Below are 21,328 nucleotides of genomic sequence, written 5' to 3' on the forward strand. Positions count from 1 at the left end.
GCCCGCTGGGCTGGAGCCCTTTGTTCACACGCCTGTGGAGGTGCGGAGGTAAGGGCCTTGGCCTCCTCTCGATCTGTTCGGATCCGCCGGGGGAGTTGCGAGCTAACCCTACCAATGCCTCAGGGTCTGGATGCACCCAAGGCATGCACAATTTAGAGGGATCCCCCTCCCTGCCCCTTTTTCTCTGTCCCCCATGCCCTCTGGGGGCCCCAAGCCTTCCATTCCCCACCTCCTCAAGCCCAGTGGCATCCGGAAGCGGCATTCAGGGACATGAGCAGACATGTCCAGGCAGAGAGGGGACAGGAGGGTGTGTGGCTGCTGAGGCCTGACCCAAACGTCTGCCATCTCGCGTGTAAGTGGCTCCGTTAGGCGGCACCGCGTGTGAAGTCCCTACACAGGTGTGCAGGGCTCGGGCTCGGAAGGGCTCATAGGAATTTTGTGCTTTGTCCTCTAGGATTCGTGGGATGAGCTGCTTATCGGTGATGTGATACTGAAAAGAATAATGGCTTGTTCCAGGTAAGGGTCCTTTACCTCCGGCAGGGAGAGGGAGGGGAGAGCCAAGGTCAGTCGGCTTTGTCCCTTGTATGATGCTATGTGTGTATTCAGGTGCGTCTTAACCACGGTGGACCCAGACACCGGCATCATGAGCAGGAAGGAGCCGCTGGAGACCCTGAAGAGGTAGGACGAGGCAGCTTGATCTCTCTAGAAGCAGTGAAAACACCACGAACGTACAGTCTTAGAGCTGCCAGGGGTCCCAGTGCCTGGGTCCCTTGGGCAGTATTCCTGGCGGCCATTGGGCAGTCATTCCTGGCGGTTCCCAGAATGCCTGCTTGCACAAATAATTTAATTTCTCATTGAAAGTTCACGATTCAAACAAACCAACTTAAGAAATGCACTGTTTAGGTATTTTGGCAAATTATATTATGGAGTATTAGATGATACCGAAAATTTATTAAGTGTGATAATGGCATTGTGATGGAAGAATTTCCCCATATATTTTGGGAAGGGTGCTGAAGTAAGTAGGGAAATTGACACCATGTCTGGGATGTGCTGTATTATTATTTTAGCAAAAAAAAAAAAAACTAAAAAAAAAAAAGTCATGTGGAAAAATGTGTCAAAACCTTGATTATTAGAATCTGGTGATAAGTGTGTTCCCCACGTACTTATTCATTGTAGCATTTCTACTTTTACGTTTATTCTAAAATATTCATAATAAAAAAATTAAAAAATTTAAGTGAAAGATACAACTACAGAGAATAAGTTTAAATTGCGTAGCAAGATAGTTAAAATAACATGGGTTTTTAAAAGCTGATTGTAAAATAGCATATATAGTATTTTTTTATTTGATTTTACTTAATATTTTTTTTATTTTATTAAAGATTTTTTGTTTATTTGAGAGAGAGAGCAGAGGGCAGGGCAGAGGGAGAGGGAGAGAGAATCTCAAGCAGGCTCCACGCCCAGCATGGGGCCAGACTCGGGGCTCGATCCCATGACCCTGAGATCATGACCTGAGCCTAAACCACGAGTCACCGAGACACGCCTGGTTTTACATTTTAAAACACAGAAATGCGCATGAGTAATAAAGGGCTGAAAGTTTATAAACCAAAATGTTAATGCAGGTGTTCTTGTGGTAAGGCAATTATGGGCAAATATATAGATATATGTATATTCGTATATGTAGACTTTAAACTTTCTGTGATCATGCAGCCTTACTTTTGCTAAAAATGACAGGTCAGGACAGAGCACGTCAGTGGTGTTATCTGCCCAGTGTGGGGTCCGAGAGGGGCTGTCAGGTCTCATCCCTACAGCTCCCGAGCCCCTCAGCTTGGATCCCGACTTGTGCCCCAGGGTGGCTCTAACAGAGGGGGAGGGGAAGGCATGGAGCGCCGTGACTGCTGCTTCGGGCCAAGCCTCAGGAGACTTGGGGCAGGAACGTAGCTGGTACCATCTGGCTCCAAAACTGTCGTGGGAGAGCACAGTGAGGGGTTCGTGCGACCAGACTCACTGCCCTGGAATGTGAGTCCTGCTGCCTCCCGTCCTGCCCTCTCTCACAAACCTCGTGGCCTTCTTTGGGCCAAGTATTTAGCTTCCTTTGATCAACACCAGTCTTCTCTGCCGATCTTGCTGTTCCAGCAGCTACTATCTGGCCATTCCTGGGGTAGAGGGCTCTTGTCCCAGCCAGCAAATCACCCCCAGGCACGCGGCTCTGGGCCTGCCCTCGGTGGCCATCACCCGTAGCCCGGGAAGACAGGTGTCCTTCATGAGGGCCAGGCCGCATGGCAGAGAGGTCGGTCAGGAATGAAGTTAGACGAGCTGGGTTGAGGGGGTTAAGGAGAAGCATTCTTTTTTTTTTTTTTTTTTATTATATTATGTTAGTCGCCATACAGTACATCCCTGGTTTCCGATGCAAAGTTCGATGATTCATTAGTTGCGTATAACACCCAGTGCACCATGCAATACGTGCCCTCCTTACTACCCATCACCAGCCTATCCCATTCCCCCACCCCCCTCCCCTCTGAGGCCCTCTGTTTCCCAGAGTCCATAGTCTCTCGAGCTTCATTCCCCCTTTTGATTAGCCCCCTTTCTTTATCCCTTTCTTCCCCTACCGATCTTCCTAGTTAAGGAGAAGGAGAAGCATTCTTGAAGTGAAGAGCAAATGGCTACTTTCCATCTGGGTCCCCACCACTGAGCGTGGATTTGCGAGAACATTCCAAGAGAGGGTTCAGACCAGCCTCAGGCAAATCTCATCATTTGGAGATGTATTTCTCAATGCTCAAAACAACGTTAATTCACTTTCTCGTTTTCACTTAATAATTATTACATAATATTAAGAACTTAATATGATAAAACACTTAAGATTTAGATATTTCACTCCATGTACATCCCCCCCCAAAAAAAAAGTGAAGAAAATTTTAACTCTAGGGCATGATGTGCCAGTTGAACTGTTCAGAGGTGAAGTCCCCTGATGTGTGTGAGTTACTTGAAAATGCCAAAAAATTATAACGAGTTGATGGATGGATAAAAATGTGATCAAGGAAGTGTCGTAAAGTGTTATGGGTAGAGTCCAGGTCGTTGGTCAATGGGTGTTTGCTCTAAAGTTCTTTTAACTGGTTTGCATGTCTGGGGATTATAATAATCCTGTGTGTGTTGGAACATTAGTAAGGGGAGCGAGGTTTTGAGAAGCAGCGATGACAGACCAGCTATTCCTCAAAATGCACTCACTCACTGTCAGAACAAAGCAGAATCTGGTCTTTCTACTTCCGATGGCCGCAGAGGAGCTGCAGGGAGAAGGGCAGGTGGGGGAGGAGAGCCCCGTCCTGGGAGTCAGGAGCCCTGTGCTCATCAGCCGCCCCCCCCCCCACGCAAGCCAGGGTGTTCTTGCCTCTGAAATGAGCCGGGTAGGTCAGATCTGGGTGAGTGTATGTGCAAACCTGCCGAGTGATTTTGGGAAATGATTGTCACCCTTTTGTGTACATCTTGTCCCGTCTTTCCCCCCAACATGTTAGTTGGTGTCCCCCAACATGTTACTTGGTTACCCCAGACTTAGTGTCTCTGCAGGCAGAGGCCCCCGAAAGCACTCGGGTGTTTAGGCCCATCCTCTGAATCTCTCGTGCCCGCCTCCATGGGGAAGCTGTGTTGATAGAACGAGGATAATTGACCCAAACGCAGAGCAAGGGCAAGCAAGCGGGGGTCACAGGGAGCCAGCACCCCCCACCCTGACCCTCTGCAGGCTTTCTGCTGCCCAGCAGTCACACCCTGATGGCTCCTAATCCCCCAGGAGACAGAGCAGCCAGTCTAGGTATCTTCCCCTAACTCTTACGGAGATGGAAATTGCCGTAGATGGGGTAATCCATGCTCTCCCCAGGACAGGTAGCCATAAATCCGGAAGAGAAAGGCCGGGCCTCGCAACATGGATCATGGGAAGCACAGCAAACAGTGGGTCCAGAGCACCTTCTCCGCTCTCAGGCGGGCTGCTCAGAGCTGGGCTGCTGTCTCTTGTCCCGAGTCCTCAGGTGCCCAGGGGCTGTGTTGCTTCGAGAATGCAAGGGAGACCTCTGCCAGCCTTACCCGCTGAAGGCTGTTGCCCACAGGCAGAGCGAGGGGTGGCAGAGCAATGAGAGGAAAAGAAACAGGTCTGGCACTGCTGCTCGTGTGCGGGCGGGAGGTCCAGGGGAGCCTCTGTCTGTAAAATCCCCACAGTGGGAGGCACAGAGGAGGCCTGATGCCTAGCGGGAAAGTAGGAAGACGGAATTACTCTGTTCTTTCTCCCTCTCTTCCTTCCTTCCTTCTTCCCTCTCTCCCTCCCTTCCTTTCTCTCAAGATTTTATTTATTTATTTTATTTTAGAGAGGGGGAGATAAAGGGACAGGGAGAGACAATCCCAAGCAGGTTCCGCTCTGAGTGCAGAGCCTGACATGGGACTCGATCCCAGGACCCTGAGATCATGACCTGAGCCCAAACCAAGAGTTGGACGCTCAACCGACTGAGCCACCCAGGAGCCTCCTACTCTTTTCTTTCTTTAGGGAGACTGACTTTCACAGTGATCCCCAGGGCTTAAGAAGTGGTGGGAGTCCATCATTGTTGCTTCCAGAACATCTGGAGCCTAATAGAAAGAGGAAAGCATGTTTGCCTAGTAGATGCAAAAGTTTCATTGGACACACAAATACTTTGGCATTTAAGGACATTGGCCACTTGTGTTAGGCTGTGTTGAGCTAAAGACAGAAAGATATAGTGGTAATACTGTAGGGGGAGACAGACACCCCCCAGCCCCATCTGGCTCTATCACCGATCGTGTGACTTCCTCAAGTCACTTAGCTTCTCGATGCTTCAGTTTCCTTGTTGGTAAACACTGGACTAATAATACCGCTCCTGGTTGATCAGAATAAGGCAATAAATATGATTTAAAAAAATAGATGATAAAATATTGTGCACAATGACCATGTAGGCTCTGGTTGTTGATAGTCTCAGTCTATGAATTTGATGCTTCTGGGAGAGGGAGAAGCCTGAGACACTTCTCTCTGTCCTCTGAAGCTATATTAAATAAAACCCAACCCAGATCGGCTCAGCCTCTAGGACTCCCCCCCTCCGAGCTGCCTTCACAGTACTGTTTCATTCTTAGCCTGGCCATCGGGTTAGTGGGTCGTGAGGTCTCAGAAGTGGCCCATGCCCCCAGGTGGGGACCCAGCCATGACCAGAGACCCTGCTTGTAGTCATGGCCTGGGCATTGACCAGTAAGAACAAACCAGGCAGAGTAAATAATGAGCAGCCCTCACGGTGCCCAGTACTTTACAGGTAACAGTGTTTCCACTCACACCCTTCCAGTTTGGACACCTCTGTTTAAACGAAGCAAAGTGTCTTGAAACTCCTGCTCATTAGAGTAGTTGTAGGTTTCCTAGTCATTGAAAAAGAAAATGCATTAATAAAAGGAGATTTTAAATGAGTTTGTAATTTATTAATCCCCCCCAAAATATATCTTTGAACAAAATCATAGATGATCCCAGGAAGATACGGCTCTGTTTGCAGTCTGTTGAACAAAGCTTGGTGTGCGCATGGTTCGCAGACCGCTCGCAGTACCCGCCCATCCCCACAAGGGGTCGCCCATGATCTCGTTTATGGGGGTTTCCCTCGTCCCTGCAGGGGCGGTGTTAGGGGGAGCTGCTGGTGGGGCGGAGAGTTGGGGAGGGTTGTAGGGAAGTCCTGGGAGGCTGGGCCCGCAGACAGCCAGCTCTCCAAATGCCACAGCGCTTCCCGTTTCTAGTCCTAGGCGACGAAATGGACTGCCACCTGTGAACCAGGTGACCAAACCTGCGCTTGCACAAAGCAACTTTCTTGCCCCACTCTGTACGGTTGAAGGGGAGGGGCTGGAAGGGGCCCTCCCCTCTCAGTTACCGGGTGGGGGCGCGAGTGCCCATGTGAGTGGCTGGTGGGAACAGGTGGGTGGAACCCAGGAGTGGCCAAACCTTTGTGTGCAAGAATTAATACTAACCCGCTCAGTTTTTCTCAGGTCTGTGCGTGTACCCAGCTGGTACATAGATGACCAGGGAACAATCACATCCTGGGTAGGGAGCGTGGTGACTGTGAGCGGAGTGGCCAGACCCCGCCTGACCAGTGAGATCTGTGCTCCGGGGCATGCTGGTTACTCCTCTGAGACTCACCTGTCAAGTGGAGAGAACCCACATTCTCACCTAGGCTTGTTGTAAGCATTAAGAGATTGCTGTGTGAGAAGTTCTTTAGAACTTTCAATACCCCCGCCCCCAAGATAATCCGAGTGGAGGATCCAGGCTACAGAACTCCAATCCTGAAGAGGCCACCCTCTGATAGACACAGATCCTAAAATGTCCCTGGTATTTCATGCTGACGGGAGGGAGAGGCAGGTGAAGAGAGGGACCTGGGCTCCCGGGGTCCAAGGTCATTGCGGGGACCTGACGGCCAAGCTGGAAGGTGCTGGGGGCGGGGGGAGGCAGGGCAGCCTGGTGCAGCGGCTCATGGCATTCATCCACTCGCCGATTGCTCATTTGTTTGCTCGGCCAACCTCGTTGGAGAGGCCGCAGCGATCCCGCAGGGAACGGGACAGGCCGGGCGCCTGCAGTCCGCCCTGAGCCGAGGGGCCCGGAAGGCGCCTCTGGATTTGATCCGCCATGTCTGATGTGAAGAACAAAATAAGGACCAGGTTGCCACAAAAGTGTTTTTTTTTTTCTTTTTAAAACACTGTAGAATGAAATGAAGACTTTCTATAAGAGTGTTTGAAAGAGAAAGATGATATAAAATTGGAGCTAGCTTTGGTGAGGAACTGAGGGAAAGCTTTCTCCCGGTGGAGGGGAGAGCGGGGAGAATGTCGCCATGTTGTTCCACACGCTCTGCCTGGGGCTGCTTGTGTTTTCCGCCAGGCAAAGATGTTCATCCTGATCCTAATAGAGGCTTTCAGTCACCCACACATTTGTCCATTCGGCGAAGGATTGTGTGGGTCACTGGGCACGTGGGGGGCCCCGCGCTGGGTGTGAGCTGTACTAGGGAGTCTGTCACAGCTGCTGCTGTCAGGGACCCTCTGTGTTGCAGACAGACAGACACGTGCCCCGACTACAGGACAGGGCATGGGAGTGTTCCAGGGGCAGTCAGGGAAACACTGAGGATGGGAAAATTACTCCTGGCTGGGGTCTCCTGGGCTTCGTTCCTGGCAGGTGGCGCATTTGAGCTGGGCCTTGAGGGGAAGGTAGAATTTTAACGCATGGGGAATCGGAAGAGGGACATCCCACAGGAGTCTCGGAGCCAGTGAAGTGCAAAGAAAGATAAAAGGACATTGAGGGATCCCGTGGAGAGCTACACAGGGGCAGGTAAGGGGAAGGGGGTGACAGGTTTGGAAAAGCTGCTGGGGCCAGGTGGAGAGCCTTGCACGCCCCACTGAAGAGTTGGAATGTTGTTCTGCAAGCACTAGGGAGCCATTGACAGTGTCTGAGCCTAGGCATGGTTAAGGCCAGAGCAAAATTAAGAAATATAGTGTCGCACCAACAACGAATTGGGAGCCAGGGAGCGGAGAATGAGGAAAAGAGTTTGGTTAAGAAGTTGTCACAATGGTCTGAGCGTGCTGGAAGCAAGGTGGTGGCCGTGGGAGAAACCTCGAGCAAATCCAGTGATGTGGGGAAGGAAGAACCTCAGGACTTGGCGACTACGGACAAGTGGGGGGGGGGCAAGGGGAAGGGGGTCCTGGAGACCTCCAGGGCTCCAAGCCTGAGGCACTGGAGGATGGTGGTTCTAGATGCCCAGGGAAAGGAAGGTGGTAACCTATGTCTACACATTTCAAGTACCTCACCATTTAATGCCGCAAACGGGAACGTTCCATGGAGGAAAGATGTGGGCGTCTGGCCATCGGGGGCTCTTCTGTAGTTTGTGCAGGGGGGCAGGCTGCTCACCACACAACCCCAGGAGGCACTGTTCTGTTAGACTTCGGTGGGAATGGTGCCCCCTGGCGGCCCTGTGGGGGGTTGGATGTTGACTTCAGCTGAGAAGGAATCATAGGCTGTTTGCGCTCTTGCTTCTGCTATGACTCATTGTGATCTTTCTCCTTTTGCAGTTATCGTCTGTGTGACCCTTCTGAGCAGAAGCTGTATGGAAAATCACCTCTCTTCGGGCAGTATTTTGCTCTGGAAAGCACAGGGACCATCAAAGTGGGAGACCCTGTGTACCTGCTGGGCCACTAGTAGGAATCATGTCCTGCAATGTCAGATACCTTTGAAAAAATGTCCTCAAAAATGCCAATACTGGGAACACAGTTCTGGAACTGATACCTCAGCATTTTCTTTAGGTCTGTGACTTCCAAGCTTTTTGTCTTTTGGACTTCCTGGTGCCTCAGTGCTCCCCAGTGTCTTTGCACAAGGTGAAGAAATACAGTCTTGATAACTTAAGAGGACTTCAGTAAGTCATTTGGATGACAAGACAGAATTCTGAAAACCCCTCGTGTAACTGTGACGGTGGGATTCGTGTTCCTTCTTTTCCATTTACCTACCCAGAGGGCTAACCTCCATCATCTTATTACCACTCTGTAGGGAAAGAGAAAAGAAGAGCAAGAGGAAGAGTGGGCAAGTGAGAAGAATGTTCTGGAAGAATGCGATGGAGACAAACTAGCTCTGCAAATAAGTCTGGAGTGTCACATCATTTTTCTCCTCAGGCCCTAGACTAGGTTTTGAGAAAGTAAAAAGAGCCTGACCTTCAGGAAACACTTGAGATGTTAATTTTCCATAGGTCATCTTGGACTTGGCACTGTTCCTCCTCAGACAACATCCATGAGGGTTTGATGGATCCTTCGTAGCATGCAGTGTCTCTGGTCTGGAGAACCACTGACATGTCAGGGTAAAAGTCAACTCATGAGAGCAGCATTGCTGTCAGACTCTGATGTGGAACGTGTGAAAAGCAAGACAAAAACTTCCTCGCCTTGACACTTGAAAATATCAAATACATCTCATTAGGAATCCCAAAGTTTTCCCAACATAGGAGAGTGGGTAGTAGCACTAGAGAGGGGAAGACCCCTAGTCTGATGTTGTCTGAGAGGCTGTTTAGTGTTGACCGGGGAAATGATGGTGTCCTGTCTGTCTTTGCAGAAGAGCAAAAAGGAGGGAAAAAGCGAGGATGTCACCTAGTGGTGTTGAATGGTAGCTCAGCCCATGCTGTAGAAAAGATTGAAAAAATACTGGTGGATGGGTTTTAATTTTCCGTCCTTGAAAATTTTTTTTTAAGGAAGTGGGGGTACCCTCCAGGTGCTCTCTGCTTCTTGGCTGCAGGTATTTGATTTCCTAAAAGCTCTCAGAAGGGTGGCTGTGCTGCCACAAAGCCCTCCGAGATCCTTGCTGTTCCCATCAACTCATGACAGGGAATGCCTCCTTACTCGTGAGTGGGTACGCCTCCTCAAATTCAGGGTGAGAAAGTTCTGGAGTCCATGGATGAGAAGAAATGTGATTTTGTGATTTGAAATAAACCACTGAAAAACTTTCAACGGAGAAAAAGAAAGCATGTTCTAGTTCATTAAAAACCAATATCTAATCTTTCTACCGATCCAATGATTTTTAACACTAAGTTGATGAACCTTTTCTTTCACTGGCATTTTGTCCTTAGGAGCTGACCAAATCATGAAAAAATGTTCTCCAACTGTAAGTAAATGGAAGCTACTTTGACTGGTTTCAGATCTTGCTAACTTCTTGGCACAGAAATCAGACTCTGAAGCTGACTGATGTGAATGGGCAAAGCCAATAATTCTGCCGCCTGACCAGAACCGGGTCTCTTACAAATGGACCTGCTCACACACGGCTTCCCCAGGCGAACACCCATCTTTGACGGGCTGTCAAGCGAACATGCTTTTTACCAAAAGCTCTGCATTTTCCACGTCGGTTTTATACAAGAGCTTAGTAATCATTGGAATCCAGCCTAGCTCTGATGTTAGAAGTGAACAGGTGCATACGTGTATGTTTTCTGGTTGGCGAATTCTTGCCATTTGTGTTCTGCACACTTGGCGTGAAGTGGAGAATGAAAACAATCCATCAGGTAATCTGGCCCATCGCCTTTCCCGATAAATCCACCATATGCTGAAACTACAGAGAGACTGAGGCAAAAATAAGAATTCAGCAGGTCACGTTCCTAATGGGACCTTGGGAGCCCGTGGCAGAATACACACAGGATTTAAGAAACCAGGTGAATATGGACTGTAAGGGTAGCCAAGAGTTAGGCACCGGTGAGACACTCCAGGTTGGTTTGTGGCTGTTCTAGAGATTTGTAATCAGTGGCAAGTTGAATGCCTTCGATCTGAATTTCTAACCCTTTGTAAATAGTAACATCCGATTTCCCAGTGACCCATTCTGTGTCAAAGGCCATCCTTCCTGCAGACCCTATCACTGTCCACAGTGCAGAGCCATCTTCAAATGGGGGAGGGGGTTCCCGGACACCATCATTTGTTGGCAGTCCCCTTCTGCCCCTCGGAGTGTGAGGAAGATTCCTGTCTGGAGAGAGAAGTTCCAATGACCTCTAGAATCTCAGAGTAGTTGCCAAGCTTTCTGTCAGGGAGATTTAAAAGCCATTTACTTGTGTTTATTTTATATTTAATGAGTTGGTTCATGCCAAAGGCCGGGCTGCTGTCTCGTTTATTTTGGATACCGAACATTTGCACACAATTCCACTTGAAATATAGGATCGGGAATATAGACGATCACAGACCCTCAGAAAGGTCTTACAGCTGTGGGTGATGGACATTTGAGGTCAGGCCAAAATATCCACTCTTGGTGGGTGTTGTGTTTCATTCTGGGTGGCGACTTTGTGCTGTAATCACAGCAGAGAGTTACCAAGCAAGAGCTGGAGATCCACAAGTGAGGAGTGTGGGAAAGGCTCCACTGGGCAGACTGCTCGAAGGCCCACTTTCATGGCTGTTCCAGAGAAAAAGTTGGAGCTTTGCAACTGGGAGACAGAGCAGTGACTTAGACTCACATGGGCAGAAAAAAATCAGGGTAGGCCTAGTGGGAATCAGGCAGTTGTCTGGCAACGAGAGATCCTTCTCCTGTCTTTCTGCCCTTAGGGTTGTGGGGGCAGGGTGAGGAGGTGAGCTTGTTGGGGCTGCCCAGTTGGTGGAAGCCAGGCCGGCTTGTCACTTTGGGAAATTATCTATGAGGCTGTCACCAACAGTGATGGCAAGCCAGAGCTCCTGGCCTGTGTCCCCAGAACTTGGGTAGTGTGACAGATTGGAGCGGTCCATGATAGCAGAGAGCAGATGGTCAAGAGTCACTCAAAGGCACTGGGGCGGCTCTCACACCAGGCTTCGACTGTAGGTCTAACCAGGGCGTTGGGGCCATGTCCTAAGACGACACTTCCCCAGGTTTTCTTGGTCCATGAAATTCTGGGACTTGGCCTGGAGGGTTGCTTCTAAAAAAGAATTCCACTCTGGGAAGTCCTGCCTGCCTCCCTTTAGGGTTTCTTCAGAGGCCTAACAACTCATTGGAGGCTTGGGACCTGCATCGAAGAATTCCATTGAACGCTGCCCTCCTCCGAACTCCTATCTGACCCCCTCCTGAGAAACCTGTGCTGACCTCCAGAGCTCTCAAGAGAGCTCCAGCCAGGGGCGGGGAATCACGATTAGCAAGAGTGGTGCACTCATGACAGGGCTGAGGAAGTTAAAAGAGCCCCCAACCACATGAGGAGGCGTCTCTTGGATGCTTCCTCCTGTCTTCCCCCTCGTCCCTGGACTGAGGCTTAAAAGGTTAAAGGAGGTGTAGAGAGAGCGTCTTAGACCAGCTCTCCCATTATGGAGCTTGGAGAGATGCATTCCTTTTCTTTGGACTCGTTTTCCAAACCTGCATTCATGGACGGATAGGGTGGATTGGGGTTGAGGGGTGGCACAGACTCTCGTCTTGGCCTTACAATGCTGCACCTGTTCTCCAGGGCGTTTATGCACCAGGGCGGGGCCCTATCTTCCCAGCTGTTAGCTTTCCCTTTCCCTCGCCACTTGTCAACTGGAGTTGCCTCTCTGTACAGGAAGCAGAACTACCCCAGGAGTCCTATTGCCCCGGCCATACGTATGTATTCACTTTGTCCCATGATCTTAGACCTGCAAGAACATTGTTTGCTTCTACCACCTTCTCAGAGATGGATGAGTGAGTTATGACAGGGTCTGAAGTTGCCCAATTTCAAGCAAGGGGAAGAATCCGGTTGAAGGATTCAACAAACGCTCTTGGAATTGAGAAAATAGAAGTGTACCTGAGGTATCCTTGTCTGCTTTGACTGCACTGTCTTGGAGGAAGAGGCCCAGGCAATAGCTTTGACTCTGATCCTGTTCTCCCTCCAAACATAGCTGATAGGGGACTGGTGGGGCCATCTGGTCGCATCCTCTTTGGCCTCGCTCCGAAAGAGGAGATGTTGCCCTAATCACATTATTAGTCTTCCTGGACAGGCTGTAGTAACAAAAGGGGCCGAGAAGTGTCTTCTCATCTAACTTCTTCCAAGGCTGATTTTGATGGGTGGGTCAAGTTCACTCACGTTTGGCTATTGACCAACCTAATGTATTCACCCTTGGTGGTCCTCAGTCGTGCTCCCTTACCTTCACAGAGCATTCTAGACTGCTCTTCCTCCTACTTCCCTACTGAGGCCCACGGCCCCTGATTCTTTCCCTCCTTTTCCTGCTCTAGGCCCTCTACCAATCCCTGACCTGTACCTTCAGTAGTCCAGACTCCAGTCCTGGTGGAGGCCTGTGGGATATAAATCAAGGCTAACTTTTCTCCCTCTCTTTGCAATTTGCTGGGAATATTGTAAATAAAGTATTGTCATAATTATTTCTGATTAATATTTTTACACCTAATAAAGTTTCAAAGGGATGGTGTTTACACTGTTTAGGGGAGGGGCAACTTCCAGATGACTTGCCCAGCAATTAAAGCCGCTTGTTAGTTGGAGGCCCGGGATGGCCGAGGACAGCTGGAGAGCTCTTCTTTGCAAGCAGCTCTGGTTAACATCAACTGGGAAAGCTCTTTGTAAACACATGAATAATTGATCGTCCAGCGCTCACATAGCTACTGAGGATCTGAGCCTGTATGACTCATTTGCAAGCCATCCCTGTCGTCTGGATGCCATAACATTGGAGGAATGATGATCGTTTCTTGGAGATTCTTCTGTGGCCAGAGTTGCCAAGACCAAGGCTGTAATGGTTTGTTATGATGACCTTTGTTATTCCATTAGGCTCAATTGCTTTAAAAAATGATGTGTGCATACTTTAGGAACGTTTTTACCCTTTACGTTGACCTGACATCATAGTTTATATTACAAAATGTATTAATGACAGAGGAGTGTTTTCATGTCCCAAGGACAAATTTTAACAACCATAATCTGCCCTTAGTCATCATCAATATAAATGTATTGGTCAAACAGATCTCGTTAATGTGGCCAAGATAAATGTAAGTCTATATTTTAAGGCAGTTGAAGTTCTAGAGACTATTTGGAGCTTTTTGTGGGGCTAAGAGACCCTGTATACGTGCTATCAAAAGGCTGAGAAAATTAACATGTTTCCCCCTCTGGTTTTTTGCTGGACAGATATAAACGTCTTGGGGATGTCAAGTAAGATTGTTCACATAGTTTCTGGACTCTGTTAATGCCTGGTGGGGTGAAGCGTAGTTCTTAAAGCTGTATTCTTTTCATCATGCTCACAGTGCTTCTGAAAAGAAAATAAAGATTTCAAGACTTAGCAATATGTTGCTCAACCACATTTTCCTGTTTTACGCGGTGCCTTGAAGTTTTAATTTTGTTAGTGCCCCCTGCCCCACCATCTTGCTTCCTGTGGGAGGAGCCCCTTTTCCACAGATGCGCGGCTGACATTTTGCCATGTATATGCTGGGCATGGGCTGGGTGGAACACTTTGCCTTCCTCTCCATTACGCCGCGCTCGGAAGTGTTGGCCGTTGCTGGTGGTGTCCACATTTTAAGCTTCTCAGGCAGAAAATAAATCCTTGTTTAGAATTCTTTTTTAATCGCGTTCTTAGTTTGAACCATGAAAATGTGTTTAAGGCAGTAATGTCCCAAATGCCACTCTCTGAGAGAGCAGACCGTTTACAGGGTGAGTTCGTCTCCCCTGAATATGGCAAACATGGTGCCATAATTAAACTCCGATGATCCCAGGGTCCTGGGATCGAGCCCCGTGTCGGGCTCCTGGCTTGGCAGGGAGCCTGCTTCTCCCTTTGCCTGCTGCTCCTCCTGCTTGTGCTGTCTCTCTCCCCCTCCCCTGTCTGACAAATAAATAAAAAATAAAATACCACTGAACTGCACACTTCAAAGTGGCTAAGAGAGTAAATTTTAAGTGATGTGTGTTTTGCCACAATTAAAAACTAGTAATAAAAAAGAAAAAAGAAAGAGGGGCACATCAGAGATTTGGAGTTGACTTAATCCAACTTCAAAGCCCCTTTTCTGGAAACAGCATGACTCTAGCCCCAGAGATAACCCTACCCCCATCCAGAACACCAACTACTCCTCTTGTTGAGACTAAAGGGAATAAGAAAGTGAAATGCAATGACTTTAAACTTAACCTTGATCGAGGGTGAGATAATTTAACTTTAGACTTTAATTTCTTATTTTAACTTCTTTGGACCTTTACTTGTTTTGTTTTTAAAGATTTTATTTATTTTAGAGAGAGAGAGTGCAAGCAGCGAGGGGGGCAGAGGGAGAGGGGGAGAAAGAATCTCAAGCAGATTCTCCACAGAGCACAAAGCCCAAGCCGGGGCTCGATCTCATGACCCCGAGATCGTGACCTGATCAGAAATCAAGAGTTGGACCCTTAACCAGCTGAGCCACCCAGGTGCCCCTGGACCTTAACTTGCAAGGGGATTTTGAGCTTTGGAGTCCCTGGTAACTTGATATTTTGAGAGGAGTGAAGTTCCAACGTAGAACGTCTTTTATTGTGGGGGCGTCTCTGTGGTGTCATTGGGTCTCACTGCCTAATTTTTAATAGGTTATGTTGGTCAATCGGGCTGGAGATAGACTGAGATGGAAAATAGAAGAGAATCTACATTCTCTGCCTTGACTACAGAAAGGCCTTGAAGAACATAACGTACTGGACTGACCCATCTCAGAAACTTCTGGGGCAAAAACTCACACTTCCTGCCCAGGAAGATCCCTAATGGAACTGTGGCTGGTGTTAGGGGTGTCAAAGATACTGTCCCACTTCTGGCTGACCACAGGCATAACGGGTAAACACAATGGGTCCAAAGAACCAAAAAAAAAAAAAAGGAGGAATTTTGGGGCAGAGATGGTAATTTTCCTGCAATAGACCGCTTCAGGATTAAGATGGCACATATTCCCAATGTACCCACATGAAGAGATGTTAATTAGCCTAGGATCCTCTCTGCCTCCTCACACTCCTCTCCTCAGGGGAGACCTGACTGGTAAATTTAGAGGCAGCAACTGAGCTCTGCCTCTCCTCCTGGATCCACCTTTCTTCTTGGGCTCTGCTCATCTTCCAGCTGCAGGATCCCAGGTCTCTTTGAGCCGAGTGGCGAGCTTGGAAGAAAAACCCTGCCCTTGTTGGGAGAAGCCTGCAGGTTCGAGTCAAGCTGCCCAAGGCTGGGTGGATAAATTCAGCGCTGGGATTCAGCATGAGAAATTCCATTGCTTCTATGTTTCTAAACCACATCCTCCAAGCTAACTTTCATCAGTAATAAAACAGATATTTTGATCTAAAACAAGAGGATTTTTCTTTGATCCAAAACCACATCCACGTACTCATTATGTCTTCACATTGGTCGCATGTCATGCAGTCTGCAAAGCGTGGTTGCCCGCACACTCTGGTTGACCAGGCAATTCCGTGAGCTCGGATGGATGGGAAAGCTTTTTGTACGTGGCTGCAGTGTTACAATCACCCTTACCCCTAATCGCCAAAGCCCCGTCGGTGAGGTTTGAAGAGATTAACTCACGTGCCTGTGTTGTAGGTGATGGGCTAGAATGAAAACTCGAGGCTTCTGGCTTCAGGTCACGTGCTGCTGAAGAATCCGTTAACAAGAGTTATCTCAAAGAGTGGTAGTATCTTCAACTGGAAACTGGTTTAATCCTACAGTCTTGTTTTGAAACATCTGCTTATGACTTCACAAAGGGACCTTTAAGCTCGGTGTCCGTAAGCTCTAGTGCGTATGTGACTCACATGGGAACCTTGAGTAGAGTGGATATTCCTGTATGCGGCACCCAGCTCTGCCGATGGGGGACTGAGGTGGGGTTAGGGATTCTCATTTTTATAAAAACCCAACTGTTCTAAACTCTTCCCTGATTTTGTGTAGACCAAGTTCTCACAATCCTCACCCCGTTTTAATGTGGGCATGCTTACTGTATGGTGACTAACATAATATAATAAAAAATATTATTAATAAAAAAAGAAAAAGAAAAAAAATAATATGGGCATGCTCCTTCGTGGTGGGTAAAGAGGGGCAAATCCTGGCTTTCTTTGAAAAAGGGAACTTGGAAATACATCATGGTGAACCATGGATGCACACGTTTTGGATGGTGGGTTTACACTGATGCAAACACACAGAGGCCCCTGCAGCCCTCAGGGGACCACAGTGCCCCCTGCTGGATGCAGTGCTCCTGACAGACCGCGGAGCTCTGAAGGCACAAAACCTACCAACTGAGCCTCCAAGCAACTGAGTTAACGACCACATCACTAATCCTGAAATAATTCGCCAGGAAGGGGCAATGCCTGGGGCTTAAGCATTGAGCACGTGTGTGTGTGTGGGGGGGGGGGAATAAATGAGAAAGAATGTTTTGTAAAGTACTTGCTTCTTGTTTTAATCAATCAGTGCCTTTCAATGAATCAACAAATAAGAAGGAGGTCCCAAATACAGCGTTAACAGCATAAAGAGTACAGGAGCCGATGGTATGGTTTAAAAAAATATTTAAAGGCAAGGTAGGGATTAGGAATGCTGATGAGTAATCGCTACTTTCTCTCAGGGCTCAGGGAGTTGTGAGCCTACTGGTTTTTCTCTCCTTCTACCGCCCAACCAAGCTTCAGAAGAAACTCTTTCCACGTGAACTGGAAAAGATGAATTTCAAGCTTCATTGAGAGCTCTAAAACCTTAAATCCTTCTTGAAAATAACCTGCCGCTCGGGAATCTTTGGTCCCCCCAAATTATAAAGCTTTTCCTCAGGCTGAGGAATGGCTGCATTATTAACTATGATTACTTAAGTCTCTGAATAGAAGGATGCAATAAATCTGAAAGTATTTGTTCTGGTTTGTGACTAAGCAAAACTGTATAATATTAAATCAGATGTTGTTATAAACATATGAAATAGCACATTTTTTTCCCAACTTGGGGCATTGTGGCATGAAGCTTCTGGGAATCTAAAAAAAAAAAATGTTTTTACATTCTTAGATCCTGAGACTGGTTTCTGCTAGGTTTTCTTCTTTCTGAGCATGGATGTTAAATAAAAGTGCTTCTGTTTAGATCTCTGTGTTTTCCCAGTGAGTTAGTGAGGTTGAGGAGAGGTGTTCTTACTTCTTTGCAGGCTGTTCTCTGGGGTGGAACTGGTGACCCAGGCCGTGTGTGTGTGTGTGTGTGTGTGTGTGTACGTGTGTGTGTGTGTGTGTCCGTGTGTGCCTGTTGAGTGTGGATGACGAATGGCATCCGAGTACCCTGGCATGTTTGGGTTGGAAGGGCTCTTAGACACAAACTCGTTCACCAACCTCCTCATTGCCCAGGTCATGTTTTCAAACTTCGGTTCAAGTGTGTGGGAGAGAGAAAGCCGTACAAATCTGGAGGTGGGGAGGAATTCTGAAGTTCAAGTCCAAGTTTCTAGGTTAAGCCTCTGTGGCCTCTGGCTTGATCAGAGGAACAGGAGGATTGTCAGTCACGTGACTAGCCTGCCGCTGTCCTTGGGGGCCACCCCCAGCCCTGGGCAATGACATAATCACGGCCTTGGGGAAAGCTTCACGTTTGCCTCTGGACAGTGGTCAGGTTGGCTTCATTTTCCCCCTCAAAGGAGTGATAATGCCTCTGTATGGTGTATAGAATCACGAGCAAAGATCCACAAAGAGGGCAATAGAGGAAGTGTTAAAAGTGATTACAGTTTTTCTTTTGTTGGCACTTACGGGCACTTTTTCTTTCTATTGTTTCCCAATGTATTATTTTTTATCATTAGGATAATACATTTCTATTAAAAATAAAACTATAGCCTCAGAATACTTGTGTATTTAATAATCGCCTTTTACAAAGATGAATTAGGGTATTAATAGCATTCTACAATTATTTAGAGCTGCACTGTCCGAGATGGTAGCCATTTAGGGGTTATTGACATGTGGCTGGTCCAAATGCAGATATGTGTGAAACACCTACGAGATCTCAAAGACTTAGTAAAAATGAAAGGGTGTAAAGTATGTCTGCAGTCATTCTTATGATTATGTGTTGAAATGATAACAATTTGGATAAACAGGGTTAAGTAAATTATTAGACTTAATTTCATCTACTTCTTTTTAATGTGGCTACTAGAAAATTAATTAATTAATTAATTTTTGTTTCCTTACGTCATCTCTATGCCCAGCATGGGGCTTGAACTCACAACCCTGAGATCAAGAGTTGAATGCTCGGAGCGCCTGGGTGGCACAGCGGTTAAGCGTCTGCCTTCGGCTCAGGGTGTGATCCCGGCGTTATGGGATTGAGCCCCACATCAGGCTCCTCCGCTATGAGCCTGCTTCTTCCTCTCCCTCTCCCCCTGCTTGTGTTCCCTCTCTCGCTGGCTGTTTCTATCTCTGTCGAATAAATAAATAAAATCTTTAAAAAAAAAAAAAGAGTTGAATGCTCTATTGACTGAGCCAGCCAGGCTCCCTCTTACTAGAAAATTTAAAATTACATTATGTAGATGCTGTATGAAGGAGAGAAGGTTAGCTTTCCCTGGACAAGGACAGAAGAGGCTGTCAGGCCCGTACAGCATTGTCACCTACTTGGTGACATCTAAACATTGTTCTGAGGAAGGAGACTGACTGCTGAATGGGTACAAGGTATCCCCTTGGGGTAATGAAACTGTTCTGGTTAGACAGTGGTGACAGTGGCAGAATATTGTGAATGTACGACCTGTCACTGACAATAAATTTTATGCTATGTGTCTCTTACCACCATAAAAAAATTGCAGGGGGGCCTGGGTGGCTCAGTCAGTTGAGGGTCCCATTCTTGATTTTGGCTCAGGTCATGCTCTCAGGATTGTGAGATGGAGCCCGTCATCGGTTTTCATGCTCAGCATGGAGTCTGCTTGAGATTCTCTCCCTCTCTCTTCCTCTGCCCCTCCCCTGGCTCATGCTCTCTCTCTCTTTCTCAAGTAATAAATAAATAAATAAATCTTTTCAAAAATTACATATGTGGCTCACATTATACTTGTTTTCATTGCGTGTGTAAAGTAAAGAGGCGGGGGGTGTGCCTTTCCTGAAAACAGTGTCTCTAGAAACAGAGAGAAAAGTTGGAAGTGTGGCGGGAGAGGTCGGAACGCTTTTCTCCCTGGGCGCCCATCTCTTCCTAAAGCCTTCCTCTTCTCTCATTCCACCGTCCTCCCCGCGTGGCCTTCTGCCTGCCTCTAGGTTGCTCACGAAGATTGCTCTTTCCCTAAAATTCCTCGCCATGTATGTGGTGTTAAGGAGTTAGGAATCTCGAGTGCTAGAAATAAAATACAACACCCAGATCAGGTTCGACAAGCCCCTCCACCTCCCAGATACTGTTGATGAAGAAAAAATAAAATCTCTTCTGCACATCGCTGGCATCCAGCTTCTTCAAAGTAAACCCCACAAGGCAGACTGATGGGTGGTGTTGGAAGTCAGGACAGCTCAGTTGGGGGGCTCGGGGTCGGGAGGAGGCGGGGGCGGTGGCTGGTCTGGGGCCACAGAAAGGGCTGTGGGCAATACTCTGGTATGAATCTGGTGGCTGATGATCTCAGTGTATCTGTTTGGTGAAACTCTGTTGAGTTTGTGACTTGTGTACTGTTCTGAATGCTCTTTACACATCAATAAAAAGTTTAAAAAACCCCCCAAACCCAAACCATCCTGTGAGGTGCATGCTTTTTTGAGTGGAAAGCTAACAGTTCTGGAATGAGTGAACGCAGAGGGGCGGACACATGTTCCATGAGCACACCTACCAGTGGACTCTGTATCCCCTTTCTTCTGGGGCCTGGACTGGCCCGCAGGTCACCGAGGCCCAGGCGGGGTGGCCGTTGGAGGTCCTTCCCCAGATTAGTGATCTGTCTGGGGACAGATCGTGTGTGACCCACCTCAGAAAATTCGCTTTCGTACCTTATCTCTTGTCTCTCCATCTGGGGCCTCCCCACACTCAGAGACCAGGGAGGAGGGTGTCAAGAGTGACGTGCTGCTTACCGAGAGGCCGGCTCGGCTGTTGGTGTAGGGGAGTTAGCTAAGGACAGTCACATCCTTGTGGGAGACTGGAGTTTCTCCGCGGCTTACTCAGCTGTCCAAAAGAATGAAATCTTGCCATTTGCTATGACATGGATGGAACTAGAGGGTATGATGCTAAGTGAAATAAGTCAGTCAGAGAAAGACAAATGCCATATGATTTCACTCATATGTGGAATTTAAGAAACAAAACAGATGAACATAGGGGAAGGGAAGGAAAAATAAAATAAGATGAAAACAGAGAGGGAGACAGAGCATAAGAAACTCTTAACTCTAGGGACAACCTGAGGGTTGCCGGAGGGAAGGTGGGGGGGGGGCTGGGGTAACTGGGTGATGGGCATGAAGGAGGGCTCGTGATGTGATGAACACTGAGTGTTGCATGCAACTGGTGAATCACTAAATTGTACCCCTGAAACTAATACTACAGTATATGTTAATTAAATTGAATTTAAATAAACATTTTTTTTTTTTTTTAAAGAATTCTTCTCCTGCTGTAAAGAGTCGCTTGCAAGGACAAGAGGGACCGCTCTGGGGTGAGCAGGCCCTGGCTGCAGTTATCACCTACGGAAATCCTGTGTGCTGGTAAATTCCACCCTCAGCGAAGCCTGGAGAAGAGATGACAGGGAGCAGAGGGGCTGGGAATGCTAATGGGGGAGCTCGTTAGCCAGATAGCGCCGGGAGAGGCCGGGGGACGTGGGATGGAGGAGCATATGCAGACACAGGGAAGGGAAAATAAATAAATGAGATAAGCAACTTCATTTGCTTCCTCCTTTATGACTCTTTTATTTTGTGGGGACTGTGGTCTCCCCTGGATCTCCTTTTCTGGGGACAACAGCCTGGCCCCTCCCTCCTTGCCCTGTGCCCGCCCCACTGTAGTGAACTTCAACACCATTGGCTGGACGGGCTTCCCAGAGGGCCCCCCCCAGCAGGGTGTCCACCACAAGCTCAGACCC

General features: G+C 47.9%; 1 protein-coding gene and 1 pseudogene across 1 annotated transcript in view; both read left to right on the top strand.

Annotated features, from left to right (window-relative positions):
- MTARC1 (mitochondrial amidoxime reducing component 1) overlaps nt 1-13,698 on the top strand; it is a 43,944-nt gene extending 30,246 nt beyond the window's left edge. Inside the window, exons 6-8 of the mRNA XM_034667208.1 lie at nt 455-516; nt 607-678; nt 8,068-13,698. Coding sequence (XP_034523099.1) covers nt 455-516; nt 607-678; nt 8,068-8,194 — 261 coding nt within the window. The 3' untranslated portion in view covers nt 8,195-13,698. The remainder of the gene's footprint in view (nt 1-454; nt 517-606; nt 679-8,067) is intronic.
- Nucleotides 13,699-18,844: 5,146 nt separating this feature from the next.
- LOC117803640 lies at nt 18,845-18,950 on the top strand (annotated as a pseudogene).
- Nucleotides 18,951-21,328: the final 2,378 nt, after the last annotated feature.

This window comes from Ailuropoda melanoleuca, chromosome 8 (assembly GCF_002007445.2).
Source record: "Ailuropoda melanoleuca isolate Jingjing chromosome 8, ASM200744v2, whole genome shotgun sequence".
Classification (NCBI taxonomy): Eukaryota; Metazoa; Chordata; class Mammalia; order Carnivora; family Ursidae; genus Ailuropoda; species Ailuropoda melanoleuca.